This window comes from Scylla paramamosain, chromosome 11 (assembly GCF_035594125.1).
Source record: "Scylla paramamosain isolate STU-SP2022 chromosome 11, ASM3559412v1, whole genome shotgun sequence".
NCBI lineage: Eukaryota > Metazoa > Arthropoda > Malacostraca > Decapoda > Portunidae > Scylla > Scylla paramamosain.
Genome location: NC_087161.1, coordinates 1392357 through 1414861, shown reverse-complemented (window position 1 = coordinate 1414861; position 22505 = coordinate 1392357). Strand labels below are relative to the sequence as shown.

The following is a 22505-nucleotide window of genomic DNA, read 5'->3' as shown; positions in this document are numbered from 1 at the left end:
TGATAAAGCGAGTCCCCACACTGTTCCGTCCACACTGGTGTCACTAAACATACTTACGGGTTTGAATGACCAAACGATGTATCGCCAGTGTTAAAAGTGTCCGTTTCACTGTTTCGAATATACTTCAAAGATTATTGATCTGAACACACACACATAAACACAGTGTCCGCGAAGGCTCTGGATATCCTTTCTAGGGAAGCTCGAGACTAGCTCCAACTTCCTTGGTTCTTACCTATTACTTGATAGACTGAGGTTTGCTTCCCGTGCAGATTTCCAAGGTTTTCACTGAGCGAAGTTACTGATCTTAAAGACAAAGATGGGAAGTGTGTGAGAAATGTCCTGTTTTACATCCAGGTTGCAGCACCTTTCTTCTATATTAAAACAACTATTTGCCTGAAGAACCTTGTCGGATAAAAAAAAAAAACTGTAGCACCTATTCAGAAACTCGTAAGAATGTTTGTTCCTTCGAAATTGTTTACTTGACTATCTGAGTATTTGGTTGTTATACTGATGTGTTTGGAAACAGACTGAAATGTAAATAGTTCTCATGAGCAGCGTTGCAACAGTGATAACTACAACTCTGCCTTTGTGTCGAGATGTTCCACATGAGAAGCAAGCTATTGGTGTTTCCTTCCGCCAGGGTAACACAGCATGTCTAAACTATAATTCATCACAGTGAAAAGTCTACGGTATTGTATTACTAGACAGTCTAAGAGTACGAATATATGTTTTTATTTCCGAGGGAAACATATTACAAAAGGAATTTTACAGTTATATTGCCAAAATGTAACTGGATCACTTGGAGACCAGCAGAGTAAGGTGTGCTGTTCACTCTAGGTAGGTGTGGTTATGGTGAGAAAAGGCACGTAGTCGTTCTATTTGGATTAATTATTTCTGATATCAGTAAAACAGGTTATCATTCCTGTTAATTACTTAAAATATTTCACAGTAAAAAAAAAAAAAAGTGTTTGGGGAGGGGGCATTCAAGCGTTAACGGCTTAATTGAACGTTCGTTGTACAATGTCTTTCACACCCTCGAGAATGATACATGAAACTTTGTAAATGGTGGAAATGGAAGCAAAGCTCCGATACAAAGATTCATACCCCTAGTGTGAGAACTTCTGATATGTGGCAGTATTCAGGAGAATCAATACCAATAACCAGTAACCACGCAGCACTGTCCATGTACTTTCCAGATGGTCAATGGTCAAGCTGCCTGGTCGATGTCTTGTCAGCTGTGCCTCACGTTCTATGACAGGTAGATGAGAGGCTTAGCGTAGTAAGAAATGCACATCTGTAGCGAGGAATTAGTATTGCCATGAGTAATATCGCAGTTTCAGATTCTCTTTCCTTCAGTTATGAAACTTCTTGGTGTTGCCGGTGTAGGAGGCAATCACTAATGATCGATAACATTTTTCGTCACAAGGCAGACAAGTGATCGAGGCGAGGATGAGGATCAGGTCAAGTCTGGGTTACCAAGGTGTCAACCCTTATTGGTGGCTATCAACCGCTCCATCTTACACACTTCAATTTCGCGCGGATTTCGTTCGTCAGTCGTCTTGTTATCTTTATGGACTCGTCTGAGGTTGGGTGACAGCTTGAAGCAGATCAGATTACCTCTGTGGAAAAGAAAATATTTTACTGCTACATCTATTACTACTCTACAATAGTACTATTATCATCACCAACAAAATAATTATTGTATAACCCCCAAAAAGATAACTACAAGTCTCATACATTCTTATAGATAAACAAAGTAAAATATGCAATACATTATTAATCTCTAAACATCTATATACTACGATGACATCCCCCTGGAAAAGAGGAGCCGGAGGCGTCTACACACACACACACACACACACACACACACACACACACACACACACCTATACTTCTGCTCTACATCCGCCCTCCATCACGCGCTGCTACTCTTCCTTGCTCCACAAACATCCAATTTCTATGTAAAATGAAATAAAATATATAAACAATAAAAAAAACAACGAAAATTGTGACAGTGACGCCGTGAGTCATGGAGCGTCTTCTACGTCTGTTGGTGCATCGTGAGCGTTGGTTTATAATGGAAAGCGCACCTTTCTCCGCCCACCAGCAGCACAGGGTGGCTCGGGTTGGGGCACACGCACGTGGCTGACGCTCGTCTCCGCTGCACGAGGGACTGCACACACAGGGGTCGAGCACGCCTCAGGAACAGGTCATAAACATGCACACGACCCTCATCTGACAAGGCCACGACAACGCTGCTGTTGAAGGGAGACCAGGCCACTCCTGACACTGCGCCCCCGAGATCCAGCACAATGAGCGGTGATCTGGGGGCGGAGGAAGTGCGGTCACGGGAATATCCAATTATTTCAGTGCGTACAAAAGTTATCGTACAAACACATACGCATTCACTCACAGTGTGTACTGGATCCACACTTTAACGGTCCAGTCAACAGAGCAGGACACGAACACATGGTTGTGATAGCTGTTCCAAAGCACCTGCCTCACGGGGCCGGTGTGGGCGGGGTAGCGCGTGAGGGCATGGATCGTGTCTACTGTTGTGCACTGGAACACAGCGCCAGTGTCCACTCCCACCAGCATCTCCTTTTCGTCATCAGGGCGGAAGGCGACACAAGTCCCAATGCCTACCGGTGGGAGAGCCAAGAAAACAAAGATTAGGCAATGAGGACGGACCAGGAGAGCTGTCACGATGAAAATGAGATGGTAGTAAGAAGAGTATGTGATACTCGTATGTACGATTTGAAAAATACAAGGAGCTAAACACACACACACACCTTCTAGCATCACCCGGTCTTGAGATGTGAGCGTTTGTGGCTGGTCAGTTTTGAACTGCAACAGGTCGGTGTGCACAAGGACCGAGGAGTGCACGTGCCACTGAGTGAGTCTTCCGTCCTGAGCTACCGAGTACAGGCACAAGTCCTCCCCAGGGTCCGTCGACACCCACTGCACCTAAACGAGGTACGAAGGGAGATAAAAATCAGGACAAACACTTTTCGGAATGTATACAACAAACGCCGTATCCGCGAACATATTGATTCAGGAATAAAAGATATGCGATAAAACGGAATATGAAAAGTATTATAGATGCAAAGAACACAACAGCTGTACCATGTAGTATAAAAGAAACTGAGAAACACTATCACTACACGTGTCACGAGAATGTGCATCAGCTGGCACAGACAAGGTTCAGCAAAGAAGCGTGACGTGAGCTTACCTGCGATACAGGCAACAAGTGCTTGCCGCTGCCCGTGCACGAAGCCAGCACACCGGGCTGTCCGGGCGGCCTGGCCTCGTACACTACCACCGTGCCGTCGGCCCAGCCTGCCGCCAACACACTCCCGTACTGCGAAGAGAAAACTTATTCCGATTTTTCTTTTGTATTTTGTAGTTGTAAGAAATTTATTTTCATGCAGGTTACGTACAGTAACATTTGCTTAGTGTACTACACAAATCATTATCCACCAGAGAGTAGTAACACCTTTGTATTACAAAGTAACATCTACTCCTTAAGTGCAGATGTTGAAACTCATCACAGACAAAAACATTTGAAACGGAGCTGAATGCTACTGAAATCTTGAGGAATTGTTTTACTTTGCCGTACATAACGTAATGCCATTTATCAAATCTTGGTGTAAATAAAACAATAAACTAGTGAATGGATCAAACAGGCATATGCAAAAACAGTTCGGAGCGCGTGTTGCTATCACTCTTTTCATTCCTCTCTCCAAGAATCTGACTGCCACACACAATTGACCCTCTCCAGGCTTCCCCACGCGTGCCTTGATTGTATCGATTGACTTCCAAGGCAGACAGCAGCTCAATTAGCCGTGCGCGATCTGCCTTCACCCCGACACGAACCCGTTACCACGGATTACAAGGCAAACGTCCTGATCACAACAACACGGCCAGAGCGTCTCTAGCACACCCTGGTACTGTACCACTGATCACACGACCTTGTACACTCACCTGGGGATGGAAGGACACGCATGTGACGCCGCACGGTGCCCGGAACACTCGCTCCGGCGTGGAGGGATTTTTGAGCGTGTAGAGACAAAGCATTCCTCCACCCACTGGCCCGCCCCCACCCTCATCTAGAGAGAGAGAGAGAGAGAGAGAGAGAGAGAGAGAGAGAGAGAGAGAGAGAGAGAGAGAGAGATCCACTATTATTATCAATGTTTGAAATATTTAAGCAACATTTATTTTTTATTTATTTTATTTATTTATTTATTTATTTATTTTATTTATTTATTTTTTATGGCGAGCGAAACTAGCGAAGATAACAAATTGCATGACCGGTTTGTTTACAGACATAACCTTAGGTCTTTCTTCTCAAACACTGAGTGAAAGAAACAGAGGTAAAATTTTCTCTGTTGTGGTGTAATTTTCTTGTTTAAAAGTAAAGAGATGTGTTTAAAGCATTAGAAGTAATTATATACGATTACTCGCTGGTGACATTTGGTCCACTCAGTGCATCGCAAATAGGCTGCAGGGAGGCATCGTATGAAGGCAGGGCCTTGAAGATACTATAAAGCAAGCTAGGATGTATTTAATTAAATTACACACATTAAAACAAAAACAAAAAAAATAAAAAAAAGAAGACCTATAAGGTATTTCAAGTGTATCAAAGTGCGCTGATGGCTGATGGATTATTGTAACCAAAACAGAACGTCAAGATTTGCTTGACATCATTAATCACCCGGACATGTTCAACTACTACAGTGTGGGCGTTTCTTTCCTTATTCTTTGTTGCAGTTGCAGCAGCAGCAGCAGCAGCAGCAGCAGCAGCAGCAGCAGCAGTAGTAGTAGTAGTAGTAGTAGTAGTAGTAGTAGTGGTAGTAGTAGTAGCACGCGTCAGGCTACGGCATTAGATCGAGTCTTCGCTGATGTGTAATGTTGCTGGTGCAGTCGTTATACGAGTATTATTATTATTATTATTATTATTATTATTATTATTATTATTATTATTATTGTTGTTGTTGTTGTTGTTGTTGTTGGTGTTTTTTTTTTTTCTGGATGAATGTTTGCAGACAATACTGCGACACCAGCCGTATGAGATCAATATGGGCACGAGTCACGAAATCTCCATAAATCGCCAAATGAATGATCACAATCCCTCGTCTATTACAGGGTTTAAAATGATAGTAGTGTGAAATATTCAATTCGCTATGTCAAACTGTTTTAACTCTGATTAGTGAAGGGTTGGCTGTGACACGAGCTGTTCATTGCAGGGTTATGGGAAGCCTCCCGGAATGAAGAACACGCGAGTCTTCTCGATCCACGAACAACAGGACGGTATTTGAACAGTGGTCTATGAAAATCTACATGCCAGCACTTCAACAGCGTTTTGCTCCTGCTGGATTTTTATTTTTATTTTTCTCCCTCTGCTGTTTTACATTGATTTAATCAATCTTGTAACAATGACGACTAACATTTTACTTCTCACCTAAATCTGTATATTGTTATGTCTTCCCCATCTTTGTTAGCCTCACAACTCACCACTTCTCACAATAATAATAATTTTTTCAGCTTCTACAACTACGACTGCCTCACAACTCGCTACCTTTATTCCTCATTTTATCCATTAGGTTTGGTTCCTTCCCCATCCTTGATAGCCTTACAACTTGCCACTTTTCCTCGTGTCCATAAATTTTTAGTTAATTCTCCAATTCTGATAGCCTCACGACCTGCCACTTTTGTTTCCCACCACAACCATGAATTCTTAATTCCTTCCATATCCTCGATAACCTAACAACCTGTCACCTTTGATTATATCCAGTACATTTTTTTAGTTCCTACTTAGACTCTGATAGCCTAACAACTCGCCATTTTCCACCACCATCAACTTTCAAGCCCTACTACTCACCGGAGGAGGGGGCATAGGCTGCGGCGAAAAGGTCACTGTAGATGGGACTCCAGCATACGTCTGTCACAATGAGCTGTCGGGAACCATCATGTGTGAACTTCCATAGAGGGAGCAGCGATCCTTCTAGTGGCCGAAACTCGTCACTCCCATCCTCCCAGTAGCGGAAATCTAGAATGAATACATATAAATACTATCCAACTAACATTACGCAATAAACTACATGTATAATACGTGCTGCACACACTCAATATACTAAGTCAGGAGCATAACAATCTGATTCAAGGTCTGGAAAACAACGGTGATATAAATATTCAGAAAACAAAACACACTGCAGCAATAATTAGACTTCATGTCTTGAGTATTTTTTGGACATCTCTTCCTCCTCCCCGTCCTTCCCTTTTCGCTATTACTATAATTGGGAAAGAAATGGGAAGGAACAGCGTGGTGCAGAATGACTGGCAGGAATTGTTATTGATGGCCACGCCTTAATGTTGTGTCTGTCGCCAGCCACGCACCGCCGCCTTGAGAACCACCACAAAGATCAACAGTCGCCGCGCCACACACACACACACACACACACATAACTTACGATGGTGTCAGGGATGCGCATTGTGGTGTCTGTAATTTCCAGTCTTGGGTTGATAATTTACGATGGTTATTGCGCTTTTCTTGCCGCACGCGCGCACGCACATGATAAAACACACACACACACACACACACACTGTCGTAGTGGTAGTAAGAGTAGCAATAGCCATTAATAAGGGAGCGCGCGCAAACACACACGCACACAGTGTCCAAAGATTGTGAGCATTCAAAGAGACAACTGTCGTTTTGAACTTCAATTTGCACTCGTGGAAGTGAACTGCTGCTAACACATACACCGCATGAAGCCTTGTGTTCTCAGCCGTGTAACTGCCACGATTCCTTCGCTTCGCCTGTGTGCCGCTCGGATTCCAAGACTGAGGTCAAGTAAAGACAGTGGCCACAGCAATAACAATAAAGGAAGAGGCAATAAAAAGCAGTAGCAATAAAACAGTAGGGCCAGCACTGCCTAGCGTGGATAAGCAGCACGGAAATCCCTGGAAAAAGAAGGAAGTAAAGAAAATGAAGACAGCAATAACAGCAGCAACAATAAGCTGCAATAAAGACAGCAATGATAGAACAGAAGGGCAAAAACTGTGTAACTTGAACACGGTATCACGCCACGGAGCAATACGCCACACGATAACACGAGACAACAATTGCTGCTGCACGTGCGCTTCTTCTTAAACACTACAGCACGGCACGGCAAGTCGGCAACGCACGCTGCTCACAACGCCACCTCACCTCCACCGTTGTCAGACTACACCACCTTCCTGCCGCAGTCCTCACTCATTATTAACAACATCTGTGTGTCAAACTTCACCACCTCCTTATTAGTTTTCACCACTCACCATAAACACCACACCAGTCCGTCAAATTTCTCCATTATTATTACTGTTTTCTCCACTCATCATTAACACCGCACCAATACATCAAACTTGTCACAATTTACTGTTTATAACACCAACACACACCAACGCATGATATTAAGCTCTACCATCTCTTACTTTTAATCCGCATCCCATACCACATACAGTTAATTCGTACAACATTCACGCACTCGCTTCCATCACGGCACCTGCAATTTTCAAACCGACAATATTTTATTTATTTTTTTTCTGATACCACGCTCTCCAAGCCTTACCTTGAGTGATGTCATCGTAAGTGTTCTGGTTGACCATCCTCTCCACCACCTTTGCTGCTTGGGACAGCCCCGCCAAGCCGACTGTTTCTTGCCCGTGCCGTTGCCCAGTGCTGCCCGCTAATTCTAGAGGGTCCAGGGTTCCAGGAGGCGGCGTCTGCTCGGAAGTCAGAGTTAGGTAGTTGATCATGAAATTCATGAAGGCAGGTTTTCTCAGCGAATCATGTAACGTGTTGTATATTTTTCTTTTTCTCCCCATCTCTTGTTTACGTATCCCAAGATCTCTTTATTCTTGTTAACAGAGGCTATTTCGTTTACCATTATGATGCAAACATTTAGAGATGTTACTGGATTACATATTCTATTTATTCTCTGGAAAAATAAGGCTTAACATACCATAAGTATCCATAACTAATCAGAACTGCAAATTAATCGTACACACCGAGATATTACTGGATGATATACTTTTTTCACCCTCTGAAAAAAAAAAAAAAAAACTAAGGCAGTCGAAACGCCATAAGTATCTAAAACCAATCAGAACCGGAAATCAATTGCTGTTGAGCTGAAGAAAGTTTTGTGAAACACTGACAAGACAAAGAGACTTGAGATGTATAGTTACTTGCTTATATCGATGCAAAGATTCTGTAAAGCGTGTGTTCATTATGACATCAACTTCTTTTATTCCATTCACTTACCCCACTTCCTTTGTTTCCTCGATCTCTTTCCCTCTCCTCCAGCTCTCTCTCCATCTCCTCCTCCAGTTGAATCTCGTAGCTTTCTAGGTAAGCGTCGTGGATCACAGCGGGACTCACGGTGAGGCCGAAAGTGGTACTCGGTGGAGCCTCCGTCTGCATCGACAGGTTCTGGGAAGAGGCAGCAAATGTCGCGTTATGCACCAGGACTTGTCTTCTTCACATGATGCTTAATACAACAATGGGACGCCACTTTTCTTCGTATAATATATAATTACTATAAAATATAAAATGCATCACATATTTTTTTCTTTATTTTGCTGTTTGACAGGCATGCATTGTGTTCGATTAAAAATACTACTTATTGAAAAAGAAAAAAAAAAAGAAAAATCGGATAAGAAATTTCGAGAGATAAAACTTTATTTAACTCAACCATCGTAAACATGACGAAGAGACCGATACTACAACAATGGCAACAACACGGTACTCCAAACACACACTCCAAGGCTTGTAACTCACCCTTTTAGAGAATCTGTTAGTTTGGGAGACTCTCTCCGAGAAGTTGAAAGGGTTGGGCTGCGAGTCGAGTTTTGCCAAGTCATCGGGATTCACCATGTCCCGGTACACTTCCTCCATAAGCCGCCGCGCCTCGTCCCCACCTTCTATTAGGGGAAGTGTCACGAGGACCAAGCGGGTTATTAGTCTCAACTCTCCACTACACAAAACCAGCATCTATATTAGCCAATTCTGTTACACTTTCTTTGATGTTAACGGATTATCACGAACACCTAAGCCTACAAGGAATCATACTGCCACTGATACCTGCACAAAACTTTTCAGTAAGTTGAAAGTAGCATGTTTGAGACAGCTAAGTGTGAAATGTTTTTGTCCAACCTTTTGATGACTGTTTATTTTGTTGTTCCTCCTGCTGCTGCTTTCGTTGTATTTGATCATGCAGGTCACGATGAATCACCCTCGAGGGAAGGGTCAGAAGATCAAGAGTCAGGTCATCCTCGCTGGCCAGCACCCGCCGGTACGCCCCGCAAGTGAGGTCGTACCGAACCTGGTTGTGGAGCCGTGCGCTGTTGGAGCTGAGGCGGATGATGACCTCTGGCTCTCTGGTTCCCTGCTGCTGGGGATGGAGATCACGGCGTCACTTTGGGGTCTCAAGGTCAATGAACAAAGGCTTCCAGGAAAGTGTGTCACAGAGTGTTTGGTGCATGTGAGGCACAATTACTTTGTGTTCAAAACTCAGAAAAAGAAAAAGTTTTCCGGATAATTCTGTCCACCAAATCTGTCTTGCAAAAAACACTCCGTGCATTAAATATTTCCTGAATAGCAACGCTCACACACTGGACATGACGTGCTCGCCGCCAGGACCTCCCGTGGACACGTGATAAAATTGGCCATTAATTAACTTCTCTGTTCAGGTAAGATACTGATTGAGGAGAGATATGGGTGTGACGCTGGGATGGCAACACCTCGTCTTGCCTCGTGTGTCAGCGAGCAGCTGCTTACCAAGGCTCCTGGTTCTTCATCAATTCAAATAATTCCGTATGCATGATCAAAAAATTGGTGGCTATTTTATCTAACTCTTGCATTCCCTACTTTAATGAAGTTACAAAGGTATTTACAAAGAACATTTTACTTTAAGCAATAAATAATCATGTAAATTAATTATGGTAGTATTTAAATGACAAAGTTTATATCTTTTAAGGCACCTAAGATTAAAAAAATCTAGAAAACCGAGCATCAAATCAAAAGCTGTCTAAAACTACACAAAAGTTCAGTTTGAACACGCTCAAAAAGGGCAGAGTGAAGCTGCAGCAAAGCCAAAACCAGCTTCAGAGAAAACAAGGGAAAAATATATATTTACAGTCATGTTCAAAAAGTGTACGAAAACATTATTCAAAATAAAAAACAAAACCAGTAGCATGTAGGTAGAAGCCCCGCCATGCTGTGTTGGGCTTTCTTTGTCCACAGCGGCGGGTGGCGGCGGCGGGGAGGGGAGAAAGCCCACTGCGGCTGACGGAGCGGCGACCGGAAGCTGATTATGACCAAAGATTATCGTGCAAAGTAATATGACTTTGGCACGCCTTGAGGACACGCCTGGCCCTCAGATACACCCAGGCCAGGAAATCCTCGGGGAACGTAGCGGAGTACGTGGCGTGTCTCCTTTAACCCTCAGATTGTTTTTTTCTCGAAGTTTACAAAGTTGACAACAACATGATTGACTGAATAACATAGCTTTTTAGAGGATATGGTTTTATTAATGTTAAGTCAAATGGTTTATGGTTACTCACATGAAGCAACAAGTGGCATAATCAATACTAAGCAAAAGGTTTATGCTATGGACAGACAGGAAAAACCGCCAAAAACTTCAATGTGAGGACTGGATGCCCTCTGCAAGTGCCTGGAATTACTCCCCGTGTAAGACTGACCGGCTAGAAGGTTTTGGTGTGACTTTATTTACTAAGTGATTGATTTAACACGCCGCAACAACGGAGTTATAATGAAGCCATCAGTTCACTTGCATTCATGGACGATAAAACACACGACTGAAATTCATATCAGCTCCTGAATCTTTGTTCCGGTTACGTTATTAAAAATCTTCAATACTTCACAGTGTCCGCCAGGTCTCTCCTTCCCGTTTCCGCCGCCGCCCCTCTCCTGTCTTACCTCCCCCTCCCCCTCCTCATCCCCCAGCTCCTCCCGTCGGCGCAGGCGCAGTTTAGGAGCGACGCGGGCCAGCATCGTTAGAGTTGGTTACTTTACTTTGTCAGAGCAAAGAGACAAGACATTAGTGGCAACGCACCAGGAGTATGAGTCATGGTGCATCTTTTGGGCAGTCATGAGTAAGCCAAGGAACTGAGTCAAACTACAAAGAGGGAAAAAAGAGAAAGTATTAAGTGCCAAATTTTCCTCCAATAAAAACTGTCCAAATTATAGTTTCTGGAGGAATTTGAATATGTCTGCAGGAACAGGTAGTACAGGCATTTCCTGTGCTTAAGGACACAGTGTTTACAGACATTTTTTTTTTACTCGCAGATTGGCATGGATACAGAAGAAATAAGTCAAGTGAAAGAAATACAGTGGAAGCGGTATAGTAAAGTAACCGTTTTTATGTACAGTGAGAGATTTATAACTTTTAACACAGTGGAAGCGGTACAGTAAAGTAACCGTTTATATATACACTGAGATTTTAACTTTATGATGAAGATAAATTAGTTAGGTGAAAGACAGTAAGTACTTAAGACTGGGAAGTGATCTGAGGTATGTGCTTCACTAAGGAGAAACTACACTTTAGATAGATAGCCTAGGACACCGAATACATTTTATGATTATTTACAACACGGGTATACCTTCCAACCCACATTCATATTAATTAAAGATATTATTAATTATTTTAAGGTGATATTATGGCTGGTGCTTGACTAAAGAACTATAAGTGATACTCCAGGACACAAAGCACACTTATGGTGACTAATTACAACACAACAACTTCCAAACATTTATATTTTAGGATTATTATTATTATTCAGGTAAAGATTTATGTCTTACATCTAAAAGCAGCGTGCATTAGAGTCCTTCCCAAGCCCGATGAAAGGAACATGTTAGAAACTGCTATGTCCCCCAACACAATGAGCATTTCAGACCACCAGGATGCGAAGACTTCTAGTCCTACCAGGGTATTTTCAGTTGAGCACTACAAAAAATAAAAGTACTACACAGCAAACACGAACCCTCAACCGTCCTCCACACACAGAACAGAAGCATAAAACAATAGGGAAAAGGCGCTACACATCATCACGTCACATGAGGATGAAGTCTTGAAGCCACGCCAGTACTCACGAGTAGCCAGGACAAGGGAGGCAGAGGCAATACAAAAGTCAGTCCTAAGAACGTCACAAACACTTCGATGGACGTAAGAGAAAGAATCTAAATGCGGAAAGTAACACTGTACGTTAGAATTTGGCTACATCAATGAAATAATAAAATTACATGTAAACAATTGATGACAAAAGTAATAGTTGAACCATAAACGGATGAGGTAATTCAATTACAATGAAAACTCACGCCCAACGATACAGGGTCAGTAGTAGTGCTATGTTGCATTGCGATGTACTAGTATAGCCTAACCTAGAAAAGCAGTTTACGGCCTAACATATCAGCCATTCACAGTCTGGAGAAAAAAATAATAAAATAAATGAAATATAAATAAATAAATAACAAATAAATAAAAAGATAATAATGATGTGAAAAAAAACTAACTATTCACGGCCTAACCAGAACTAGCGTTTTCATAGCCTGACAAGAAACACAAAAGCAACACGCAATAACAGTCAGTCAAACACGGAAGCCTGCCTACTCACAGCACAGCAGCTAAACACTGACGCGGAAGCCGCTGACAAGAACTGTGACAGCTAAACATCAATGGGAACAAGAATATAACAACAATAGGCGCTCTAGAACCTCGCAAACAACACGAAGCTGAAAAAAGAAACTTGTTTAGAATCCGAAAAATAATCTAACGTATATCAAAAAGGAAGAAAGTGAATGAGGCTGAAATACAAGCCCCCGTCCCCCCAAAAAAATAAATAAAACAAATAAAAATAAATAAATAAAATAAGTAAATAAATCGATAAATAAAAGTAGATAAATAAATTAATTAATACAAAAAATAAAAACGTAGCCCACCCCCCAAAAAAGAGGCGGGGGGAAATCACGCTGAGAAAGAAAAAAAGTTAAATACAAGAGGCACTTTTGGAACAATCACAACACCAAAGGAAGGTTTTAAAAACAAGACGTCCTCCTAAGAAAAGAGCCCCAACGGATGCAAGTGGTAGGTTTATGCAACCTATAACAAACACCAACGGACAACAGAGGGAAACCTTGAATAAAACAAAACAAAAACAAATAAATAAAACTTCATTAAATGGACAGAGAGGGGAGTGTAAGTACAAGTACGAAAAAAAAAAAACCTAGAAGAAAAGATGTTCAAACTGATATAGAACACCAAAGAAAACAAAGAATTGTTTTGAAGTCTCGAAACAACGCCAAAGGAATAAGTAAACGATTAGATTAATAGAAACATGAAAACAGTAAAACCAATATGAAAGCAATACGCCAAAGTTAATGACAGATGATAAGAGCACAGCACACAGTACAGCCACAGCCAGCGAGTGCGAGGCAAGTGTGGCGAGGCGACTTGACCAGCTAAAAAGAAGCTCACATGGCGAAGGAGAGAACCCGAGGTAGGGGGTCACAAGCCTCACTACCTTCTTCACCATCCCAACGAAGCCTCGCAGGTTCCTCATCTTCTTTCCAACCTTGTCTAGAGAGAGAGAGAGAGAGAGAGAGAGAGAGAGAGAGAGAGAGAGAGAGAGAGAGAGAGAGAGATTCAGATATATAAAACAAGGAATAGTTTTCTTTGATATCTCAGTTGCACACGAGAAAAGGATTATTCCTAATACTTTAAAATGTTTTTGTTTGTTGCCATAAAAGGAAAGCCACAAGGAATAAATAAGATTACCATATCAAAGACACAAAGGATATTCTGGAAAGAAAAATATCCGCTGAATCCTGATCACCCCCACCCCCCCCCCCCCAAAAAAAAATAGCTATAAATAAATAAATAAGGTTGAGTAAAAGGTCTGCAGTAGCGACGGGGAAAGATTGCAGTGCTGAGGGACTTGTGTTCAGCAAGATCTGTCTCCGCTATACTATTAAGGGCAGAAGCTTGGGAGATTGAACGTTTTACTTCCTAAAGGGATGATGAGGATATATATATATATATATATATATATATATATATATATATATATATATATATATATATATATATATATATATATATATATATATATATAAATTGAGTCTAGGAGGAAAGAAACACTAATAGAAACATAACAGAACGCCTCTACTTGAAGTAATGAAATAAGTTATAAGACCAAACAGTTAAGATTGTTATTAAACGGTATGGTTGGGAAAGGATGATTTGAGTGTCATTCATTAAAAAACGAGGGTATAATTGGATAGTTGTATGAAACGCTGTGTTAAACTGACAACTGAAGAAATTGAGTTTATAGGAAATAAAATACACAAGCCTGAAGAAAGAAACGAGTTACATTGAGTGTAGGAGGTACTATGGTACACAGTTGAAAAAAAAAAAAGTTTAAGACATAATAGAAAAATAAATTAAATTAAATCAAAAGCGAGTTTGCGAGGTCATGAAACACACGAGCTACAACGGTGTGTAGCAACTCTAGTGACGCTCTAGTAATGATATTCCGTAAACACGTTACAAATAAGGCCATTACTCACCTGGCACAGGAACAACTGTTATCCTTTCAAGATTTTTTTTTTTTTTCTCTTCACGTCAGTTAATCAAATCAAATCTATAGAATCGTGTAGATGTTTTGAATCGCGTCACTACAAGCACTTCACAATTACCACCACTTCCGCAGCTGCTCTACTAGGCTACAGCACCCTCGCCGCTTTGTTATATACACCTTCACGCCCAAGAAAACCCACCAATAGGATCTCCTTCAGCGTTCTGTTTATCCTGACGTCACCACGGGCCACAAATGAGAGCACTGCACGGGCGCTCCCCTCTGAGGCTTTCCATCGGTCTCCGTTTAGCGACAGGAATGTGACTGGAGTGGATATGAATCTCGGTGTTAGCGGGCCAGGAGGAGGGGAGAAAAGCTGGCTCGTAACACGCAAGATATTGCAGCAAGCAATGTTGCGAGAAGCACACCGCTAATTTCATGTGTAAAGCGAGCTTTCTAGATTATTAAGATAAAGAGGATTGCTTTCAGAGGCGTTGCGGATATGTGGAGACGCAAGGTAGGGCATCTGAACCAGTTATTAGAGCTATTTTTACTGAATGCACCATCCTTTTCTCTCCGCCTTACCAGCACCGCCGCTTCGCTAATCGACAAGGCAAGGCCGGCGCCTGCCCCCTTCAGCGCAAGCCAGCTATTTCTGAAGATCCTCCCACCTTTGTCATATTGATTACCTTTCCACTAAGTCTGCCGCTTTCTTTCCTCCCCTTCTCCTCCATGCTGCATTACTCATCCCTACGTTGCCGCCATTAACCCCCCTCCCTTCTTTCTCTCTCCAGAAAGTCACGCACGTATTATAACTCCCCTTCCTTCACACCACCACCCTTTTCTTATAGTCATCATTATCTCTCTCTCTCTCTCTCTCTCTCTCTCTCTCTCTCTCTCTCTCTCTCTCTCTCTCTCTCTCTCTCTCTCTCACACACACACACACACACACACACGCAAGAAACAAGGATATGGAGGGGTAAAGGCTGGACGGAATCGGAGAAATAACCACAACTGACTTAATCTTGAGACTTAGCGTTTCCTGCCGCACGCATCCCACGACCGAGGACAAGACAGGAAGACACCATCACCACCACCACCACCACTAACAGACCAGCTCGTCAGTAAGTCGTGAGATCTTGTTCTTGTATGGCTTCTATTTGCTCCTGTTCTCATTACGTGGTGTTTGTGTCAGTTCTTTATCTTTAAGTACTTCAGTTTTCTCTACTCTCCTTTTGCTATCTGGTTGTCTTTAGTTTCTTTTTAAATGATGTTATGCACTGTTACAACTTTGCCCTGACATCTACCGGCCATGTACGTAAGCAGGTCACACCTCAGTCCAAATTTCTGTATAACACACACACACACACACACACACCATTCCATCAGTTCAATATTCACGCAATGTAATCCATGTGGAAAAGGAAACTGAAGCCACTCACGATGCGTCTCTCTCTCTCTCTCTCTCTCTCTCTCTCTCTCTCTCTCTCTCTCTCTCTCTCTCTCTCTCTCTCTCTCTCTCTCGCCTCAATCCTAAAGAACATCGTACGAATTTCTGAATAGGTGTTAATTTTTTTTTATACGGCAAGGCAGGTAATAGTTGATGAGCTCTCTCTCTCTCTCTCTCTCTCTCTCTCTCTCTCTCTCTCTCTCTCTCTCTCTCTCTCCCTCTCTCTCTCTCTTTCGTAGCGGCGCATGCGTGTTCTCTAAGTCAATAGAGGTCAACAGTGTCTTGATTTACTAGTACACCAAAGCGCGGCCAGCCGGATGTTTGTTTATTCGTAAGCTTGTAGCTGTTTGTCATGCATTCTTGTCGTCACTCGCATTGTATCCACCAAGCGTGGGCGTGCAAAGGATTCACAGGAAAAGGCGGAGTAATGTTTTCCCTACTGAGTCATTTCCTTGCAAAAAGATGTAAAGCAAAATTAAATATATATTCCCAAGTTATTTTGCTGCTGCTTACTTTTTATTAATATTGTTATTATTGTTGTTGTTGTGGTGGTGGTGGTTAATCCGTTGAAACACAAAATTCTATCTTCAAGTGACTCTACTTGGCCTATCTGGTGTGTCGTGTCTTGCGTTATCTTTCTTTCTTCTATGGTGTAGGGCCAATACGTCTGCTGCTGCTGTGTGTCTGTTCTTCCCTTGTGTTCCCTTTGTGTACTGTTATGTTCTTTATTCATTCCAGTTCAGATTAATTTTGGAATTGAGTCTGATTCTCTCTCTCTCTCTCTCTCTCTCTCTCTCTCTCTCTCTCTCTCTCTCTCTCTCTCTCTCTCTCTCTCTCTGACTTGGATTGGTTCAATAGGTGTGTGTGTGTGTGTGTGTGTGTGTGTGTGTGTGTGTGTGTGTGTGTGTGTGTGTGTGTGTGTGTGTGTGTGTGTGTGTGTGTGTGTAGTGCCGACCCACGAAAGACTCGAACAAAAAGCAAAGAGAAATAAAAAAAAAAAAAAGGAAAAGACGTAGAGGAAACATGAAGCAAAAACAATGAAAAAAAATAAAATAAAAACACGAGAGAGAGAGAGAGAGAGAGAGAGAGAGAGAGAGAGAGAGAGAGAGAGAGAGAGAGAGAGAGAGAGAGAGAGAGAGAGAGAGCTACTTTGTTTTTGATCTGAACATTAATAACTTGACTTAATCTGTCCAGTGAAACCTTTGCTCTCCACCAAGACGTGTCGTTCTTCCATGACTGACTGATCTAAGGTGGCGCAACAGCAGAGTCATGGCGCCTGTACATGTTTCTATCTGTAAATGCAAAGTCCGAAAATAGAGAAAATCAAAGTAAGAATACAATCTGAAGAACGCAATACGATATACGTGATAATGAAGATATTTATCACATCCACTTCTTGTAGCTTATGTTCACAAATGGCGCAGAAAAGAAAGGAAAGAAAAAGAAAACACTGCAAAATGCGAGAAAAAAAAAAGAAATAAAACGGCAAAATTTTACTTACCTTCCAGTAAAATTATTAATAACTTGAAAAAATCCACTCTATTTACATATTTGTTACCAATTCACAAAGGTTCCAGAGAGAAAGGAAAGGGGCACTGAATCATGTGACATTTTGGAAACGACATAACATTATTATCGCATCCTGTGTGTGTGTGTGTGTGTGTGTGTGTGTGTGTGTGTGTGTGTGTGTGTGTGTGTGTGTGTGTGTGTGTGTGTGTGTGTGTGTATTTGTGTGTGTGTGTGTGTGTGTGTGTGTGTGTGTGTGTGTGTGTGTGTGTGTGTGTATTTGTGTGTGTGTGTGTGTGTGTGTGTGTGTGTCACAGTGAATCTGTAGCCTCTGCTTTTAACAATCACGAAATTAATACATAGATAAAATTATAATAATAGTGATATATAGATAAAAAGATAGTAATGAGTAAAAGAAAAAAAAATCATAATGAAACAATCTCATTAGTCATCATAAAATGAGGAAAGCTACAGATAATAATAAAAATAATGATAATAATAATAATACTAATGAAACACTAGTAACCATTAGTAACTATGAATATCTGCCTGTTTTTGGTTTCTCCACTTGTGTGACTAAGTACTGGCTCAAGGAAAGGAGCGTCAAGGCACATCCAGAACTAATAATTGAGTAACACTATTGAATCCTCTTCTACTCATTGTTTGCGAGCGATAAGAACATAAAGGAAGTTACTTATTATAATCATTCATAAATTCAATACGAGACGCCAGTAGTTCTTGGTTATCCTCCTTAACGCATAAAAATAGATAGATGGAGACAGACAGATAAATAACGAGAATGAAGCTTTGTCACTGCCAGCCGCTCAAAATCTGGAATGCTCGATCCACACACCCATCTGTCTATCATCATTCGCTGCACGTGCTGAGGCAAAGAACCATTACATATAATTGATGTATTATTGTATTACCACTCACCTAAACTGTTTTCAAGACTGACGGCAACATTTCAGACACTGTTGTCGTGCCTTTTTTTTTTTTTTTTTTTTTTTTTTAGCAAGTCCCATTAACCTTCACTGCAAGTCAGTCAGTAATGCCGTCAGGAGCTTTCCGAGTGATTCTTGTGAGTTCTTAGTAAGGCTGCAGACCACTCCCATTGCATGGGGGAGGAACCGCGCGACTGCCTTCACTTATGCGTTTGGCGGTGAAGTTTCTGCCACTGCTTTACTGAGTAAAACTGGTGAATCAAATGGGGGAAAAAAAAAAAAATTTAGTACTGAAAGGAGGCCTAAACACAAGCGTCGGCACAGAGGGTACTCGACTAATTGTGTGTGTTTGGAGTCAGTAGCACAGTTTCTTATTCTTTCTTATTTCACGACATTCTTGGTCCTGGAGAGTTTTGTGGCCAGACTAAGTTTTGACCTTCAAATATGTATCGCATATATATATATATATATATATATATATATATATATATATATATATATATATATATATATATATATATATATATATATATATATATATATATATATATATAATATGAATTCCACAGGAACTATATAATTGCCATCCATCTATTTGCATATAACACTTGATATGTTGTGTGTGCACGCATCATGTTTGTGCTTATAAACATACACCTGCATATCCACGGACTTACTATAGTATATTCATGCATGTGTCCCTATTATTCCCTATCTATGCTTATTCTCGACCATTCCTGAGGCAAAGATGAGAGGCACGAGTCAAGACAGCAACGTGCACGAGTAAGTTACTGGAGCACAGACTAAGACACAGGAAGCAACACTCACCTGTAGGATACATGGCCACCAGTCAAATCAGGTTAGGACACCGCACGTCTTCTTTCCTCTGCAGGAAGCTAAGAAGACGGCAGGCGCTCAGAATATCTGGGAAGCACTTACAATGTTCCGGGAGGGGCGAGCGTAGACCCTCCTTCCGCCACTGCTGCGCCCTCACTGAGTAATAGACCAAATCCGACTGGTGCTGGCGGGCCGCCTCTCACGAGCGACTCTGTGTCCTACAGAAGCTGCTGCTGACGATTAGTTCAGCTCGATCACACAGTGGCGGCGGAAAGCCACCCTCATTCAAGCGAGCATTTAATAAGCTCTACGTAGGGGACTGGCTCATGGGTAACAAGGCAACTCTTCACTACCGAATCTTTTAAAAAACTGATTACCTACTTCCATCACTGACCACGATGAAATATGACGGCTGCATGTATTAGTAACAAAACTGGGCATCATTTATCAGTAAGATTGGCTATCAGTGCCTAGTGATCACGAGACAAGGCTTGCTTCTGGCTCTTGTATCCTACCTTTATTCATTATCATTAAGCAATCACTTATATTCCATTCTAGGATCGTCTAAGAAGCAGTGTGTCAAACCGGAGTATTTCAAGTCTTGTAATACCAGTATTCTTGACTTACAGTAATGATTCTAAGTCAAATGACAGGACATGAGATATAGGGTGATTTTTTTTATTTTTTTTTTATTTTACGGTTTAAAAAAAATCTTAGATGCTACAAAAACTGAAGCTCTTTTAAATTATATGTAATAAAAGTATTTCATCTAACCTTTTTTTTGGGGGGAGAGAGGGCGAGAAGAGAAGAATGAGATTATATACACCAAAATTCCCCTTGCCCCCTAACCCAGTATTCTCAATCCTTCATCCCTCTCTCTGGTAAACTCTGGAACTCCCTTCCGGCTTTTTTATTTCCGAGGTTGTTATTGCTGTTAATAACGAGAAACTGCTGTTCTAAGTGAGCTACGAAAGCCTCGATCCTGTCGTAGCTACGAATGTTCCATGGTTCTTAGTTGCGAACGATTTTGCTTTCGAAAATGACCAACTAGCGCTAAGATGTTCTTAGCCCACTAAGATAATCGTAGAAGCATTCGGGAATGCGGCCCCGGGCTCCGTCTCTGCCTCCACTTGAACGGACGCCGTCGAGTTTAACTTTGTACGGAGAGACGTACAGTGTTGCATGTACTGATATTTTGAATGTTCTAGGTATGATACCGAAGTACATGAAAAAAAAAAAAAACATTATTGAATTACAGCTCTGTAATGTAATAATGCTGTGATGTAAATTAAATATTTCTACACTTCGTGGAAAAAAGAGGAGTGACTGGTGTTCCAGCAAGAGGTGCGGCAATACACCAATGCATATAAACACAAGCACAAGGATGGACTGGACAGGTTTCAGCCCAACAAACTGCAGAAACGTAACAAGCCTCACTCAGCAGCTGTGGTAATGACAATGTATTAATAATTGACAAGCAGTCAACCGAAAAATACTAGTATAGCCTCCCTCTCCACCACACCGTGCATTGATACAGCAGACACTACTGGTCCCATCGCAGGATTCACTAGCTTGTGGTTACTTATATTTCTTTACTGTACAATAAATGACACTCTTCTCAATGGCCTCTCTTTGTCAGCTGCGAGCAGCAAGGTGGTAAGAAATATACAAATTCCTTGTCGAGGAGGTCTCTTCACAGCGCGGTCATGTTGACAAACATGAATACGGAGACGTATCCTCCGTTCAGTACAGACTCCGTCTTCGTGACGTCAGTGTTGGACTGTGAACGGACACGGAATCCATAAAAACGGACTAGTGTGAACCGGGCCTAACACTACGGTAAGATTTTTCACAAATATAACACCCAAAGAAGGCAGTAGGCACCTGCCGAAATGATAATTACTCCCAGTGAGATCTAAAGCACTGAATCAGGGAGCGCTGTGAACCTAATAAACCCAACTGTGACCTCACTGAACGTTTCCCTTTGTGTCTCACAACACAAGAGGGCAGTCACAGCCTGCCGTCTAAAGATAACTCTCTTCCTTCCCACAAAACTACAAGCACCTAATTACACACACACACACACACACACACACACACACACACACATCTCGGCATCTCAGTGGGCCTTTCTTTTTTTATTTATTTATTTACTTATTTATTTATTTTGGATTTTCGTTGCCCTTGGCCGGTGTCCCTCCTACATTGAAAAAAAAAAGTAAATAAATAAATAGGCAGGCAACCATAAAATTTGTGCATGTAGGCGACCGACCACGCATGTAGCATCGGTGACGTGACCAGAGCAACATGAACATAAGATGGACATTGTTTTGGTTAATAATCATTTACATGTGAAAAAAACAAGTCAAGGACAAAAAATGGAGAAATAAGCCAATTCAACTGCCCTCTTTCTCTGAGTGTGTGTGTGTGTGTGTGTCATAGATTCCAAAACGTTTTTTCACAGCACATTCAGATCCTTTGTTTATAGTCAAAAATAACTTTCCGGCTGCCTGAGTCACCACCAAGCTCTCCGGCGAGGCAGGAAACACTCCATGAGTATATAGCGCCCCCATGTGGTGCGGTGCGGCCAGACGCCAAGCACCGCTACTATCATCTAGTTACCAACGCCTCACACTCGCTCCTCACTGCCTGCGTTGTCCTTTCTCGCCGCCTGTTACAACTCGTACTCAAGGCCATGGTTCACAGACCACAGAACGCTACCTTCCACTCTGCGCACCACCCTGTCAGCTCTTGGCACGAGGATAATCTGTGGCACGTGATTGACGAGGGACGGCTAGGCGACCGAGTTTTCAACTTGAGGGACTTGCGTGACCACGGTGACTTGATGCTGTCGCCCATCACCTGGACGAAGCCTCTGTACCAGTGGTGCCAGGGAACGAGCGTGGCAACAAGTCCACAACCTTCGCGTCTACATTTCCAGCTGCAGCCTCTCTTTGTGCATGACACCTCGCCTGGCGGTGGCCGGCAGCGAGGCAAAGAGGCGCAAGACTCCCTCAACGTCGCAGACAGGTGCTGCTCAGCAAGGAGGACACCAGCCTGTGCCACTAGCGGCGGAAACCAGGCTTGCGCTGGCGACGCTCAAGAGACTGCTTGCAGCAACGTTCCCAAAAACACCGGCA

The 22505-nt window shown here is 42.1% G+C and overlaps 1 protein-coding gene across 3 annotated transcripts; it reads right to left on the bottom strand.

The window, feature by feature from the left end:
- Window positions 1–716: 716 nt before the first annotated feature.
- On the bottom strand, window positions 717–19839 carry LOC135104773 (dynein axonemal intermediate chain 1-like). 3 transcript variants are annotated; one of them, XM_064012358.1, is made up of 13 exons: window positions 19357–19839; window positions 13530–13631; window positions 9191–9425; window positions 8816–8958; window positions 8300–8467; window positions 7608–7761; window positions 5882–6049; window positions 3985–4109; window positions 3233–3361; window positions 2793–2967; window positions 2414–2642; window positions 2091–2324; window positions 717–1619 (listed from the first exon to the last, which is right to left on the bottom strand). In XM_064012358.1, exons 4-13 carry the CDS (start codon window positions 8930–8932, stop codon window positions 1484–1486), a joined length of 1635 nt encoding a protein of 544 aa, XP_063868428.1. In that variant the 5' UTR covers window positions 8933–8958; window positions 9191–9425; window positions 13530–13631; window positions 19357–19839; the 3' UTR covers window positions 717–1483. The 3 variants fall into 3 exon arrangements, with proteins under 3 accessions (XP_063868428.1, XP_063868430.1, XP_063868429.1); XM_064012360.1 differs by lacking the exon at window positions 13530–13631; XM_064012359.1 differs by lacking the exons at window positions 13530–13631; window positions 19357–19839 and having other exon boundaries at window positions 9191–10948.
- Between the last annotated feature and the right edge of the window lie 2666 nt (window positions 19840–22505).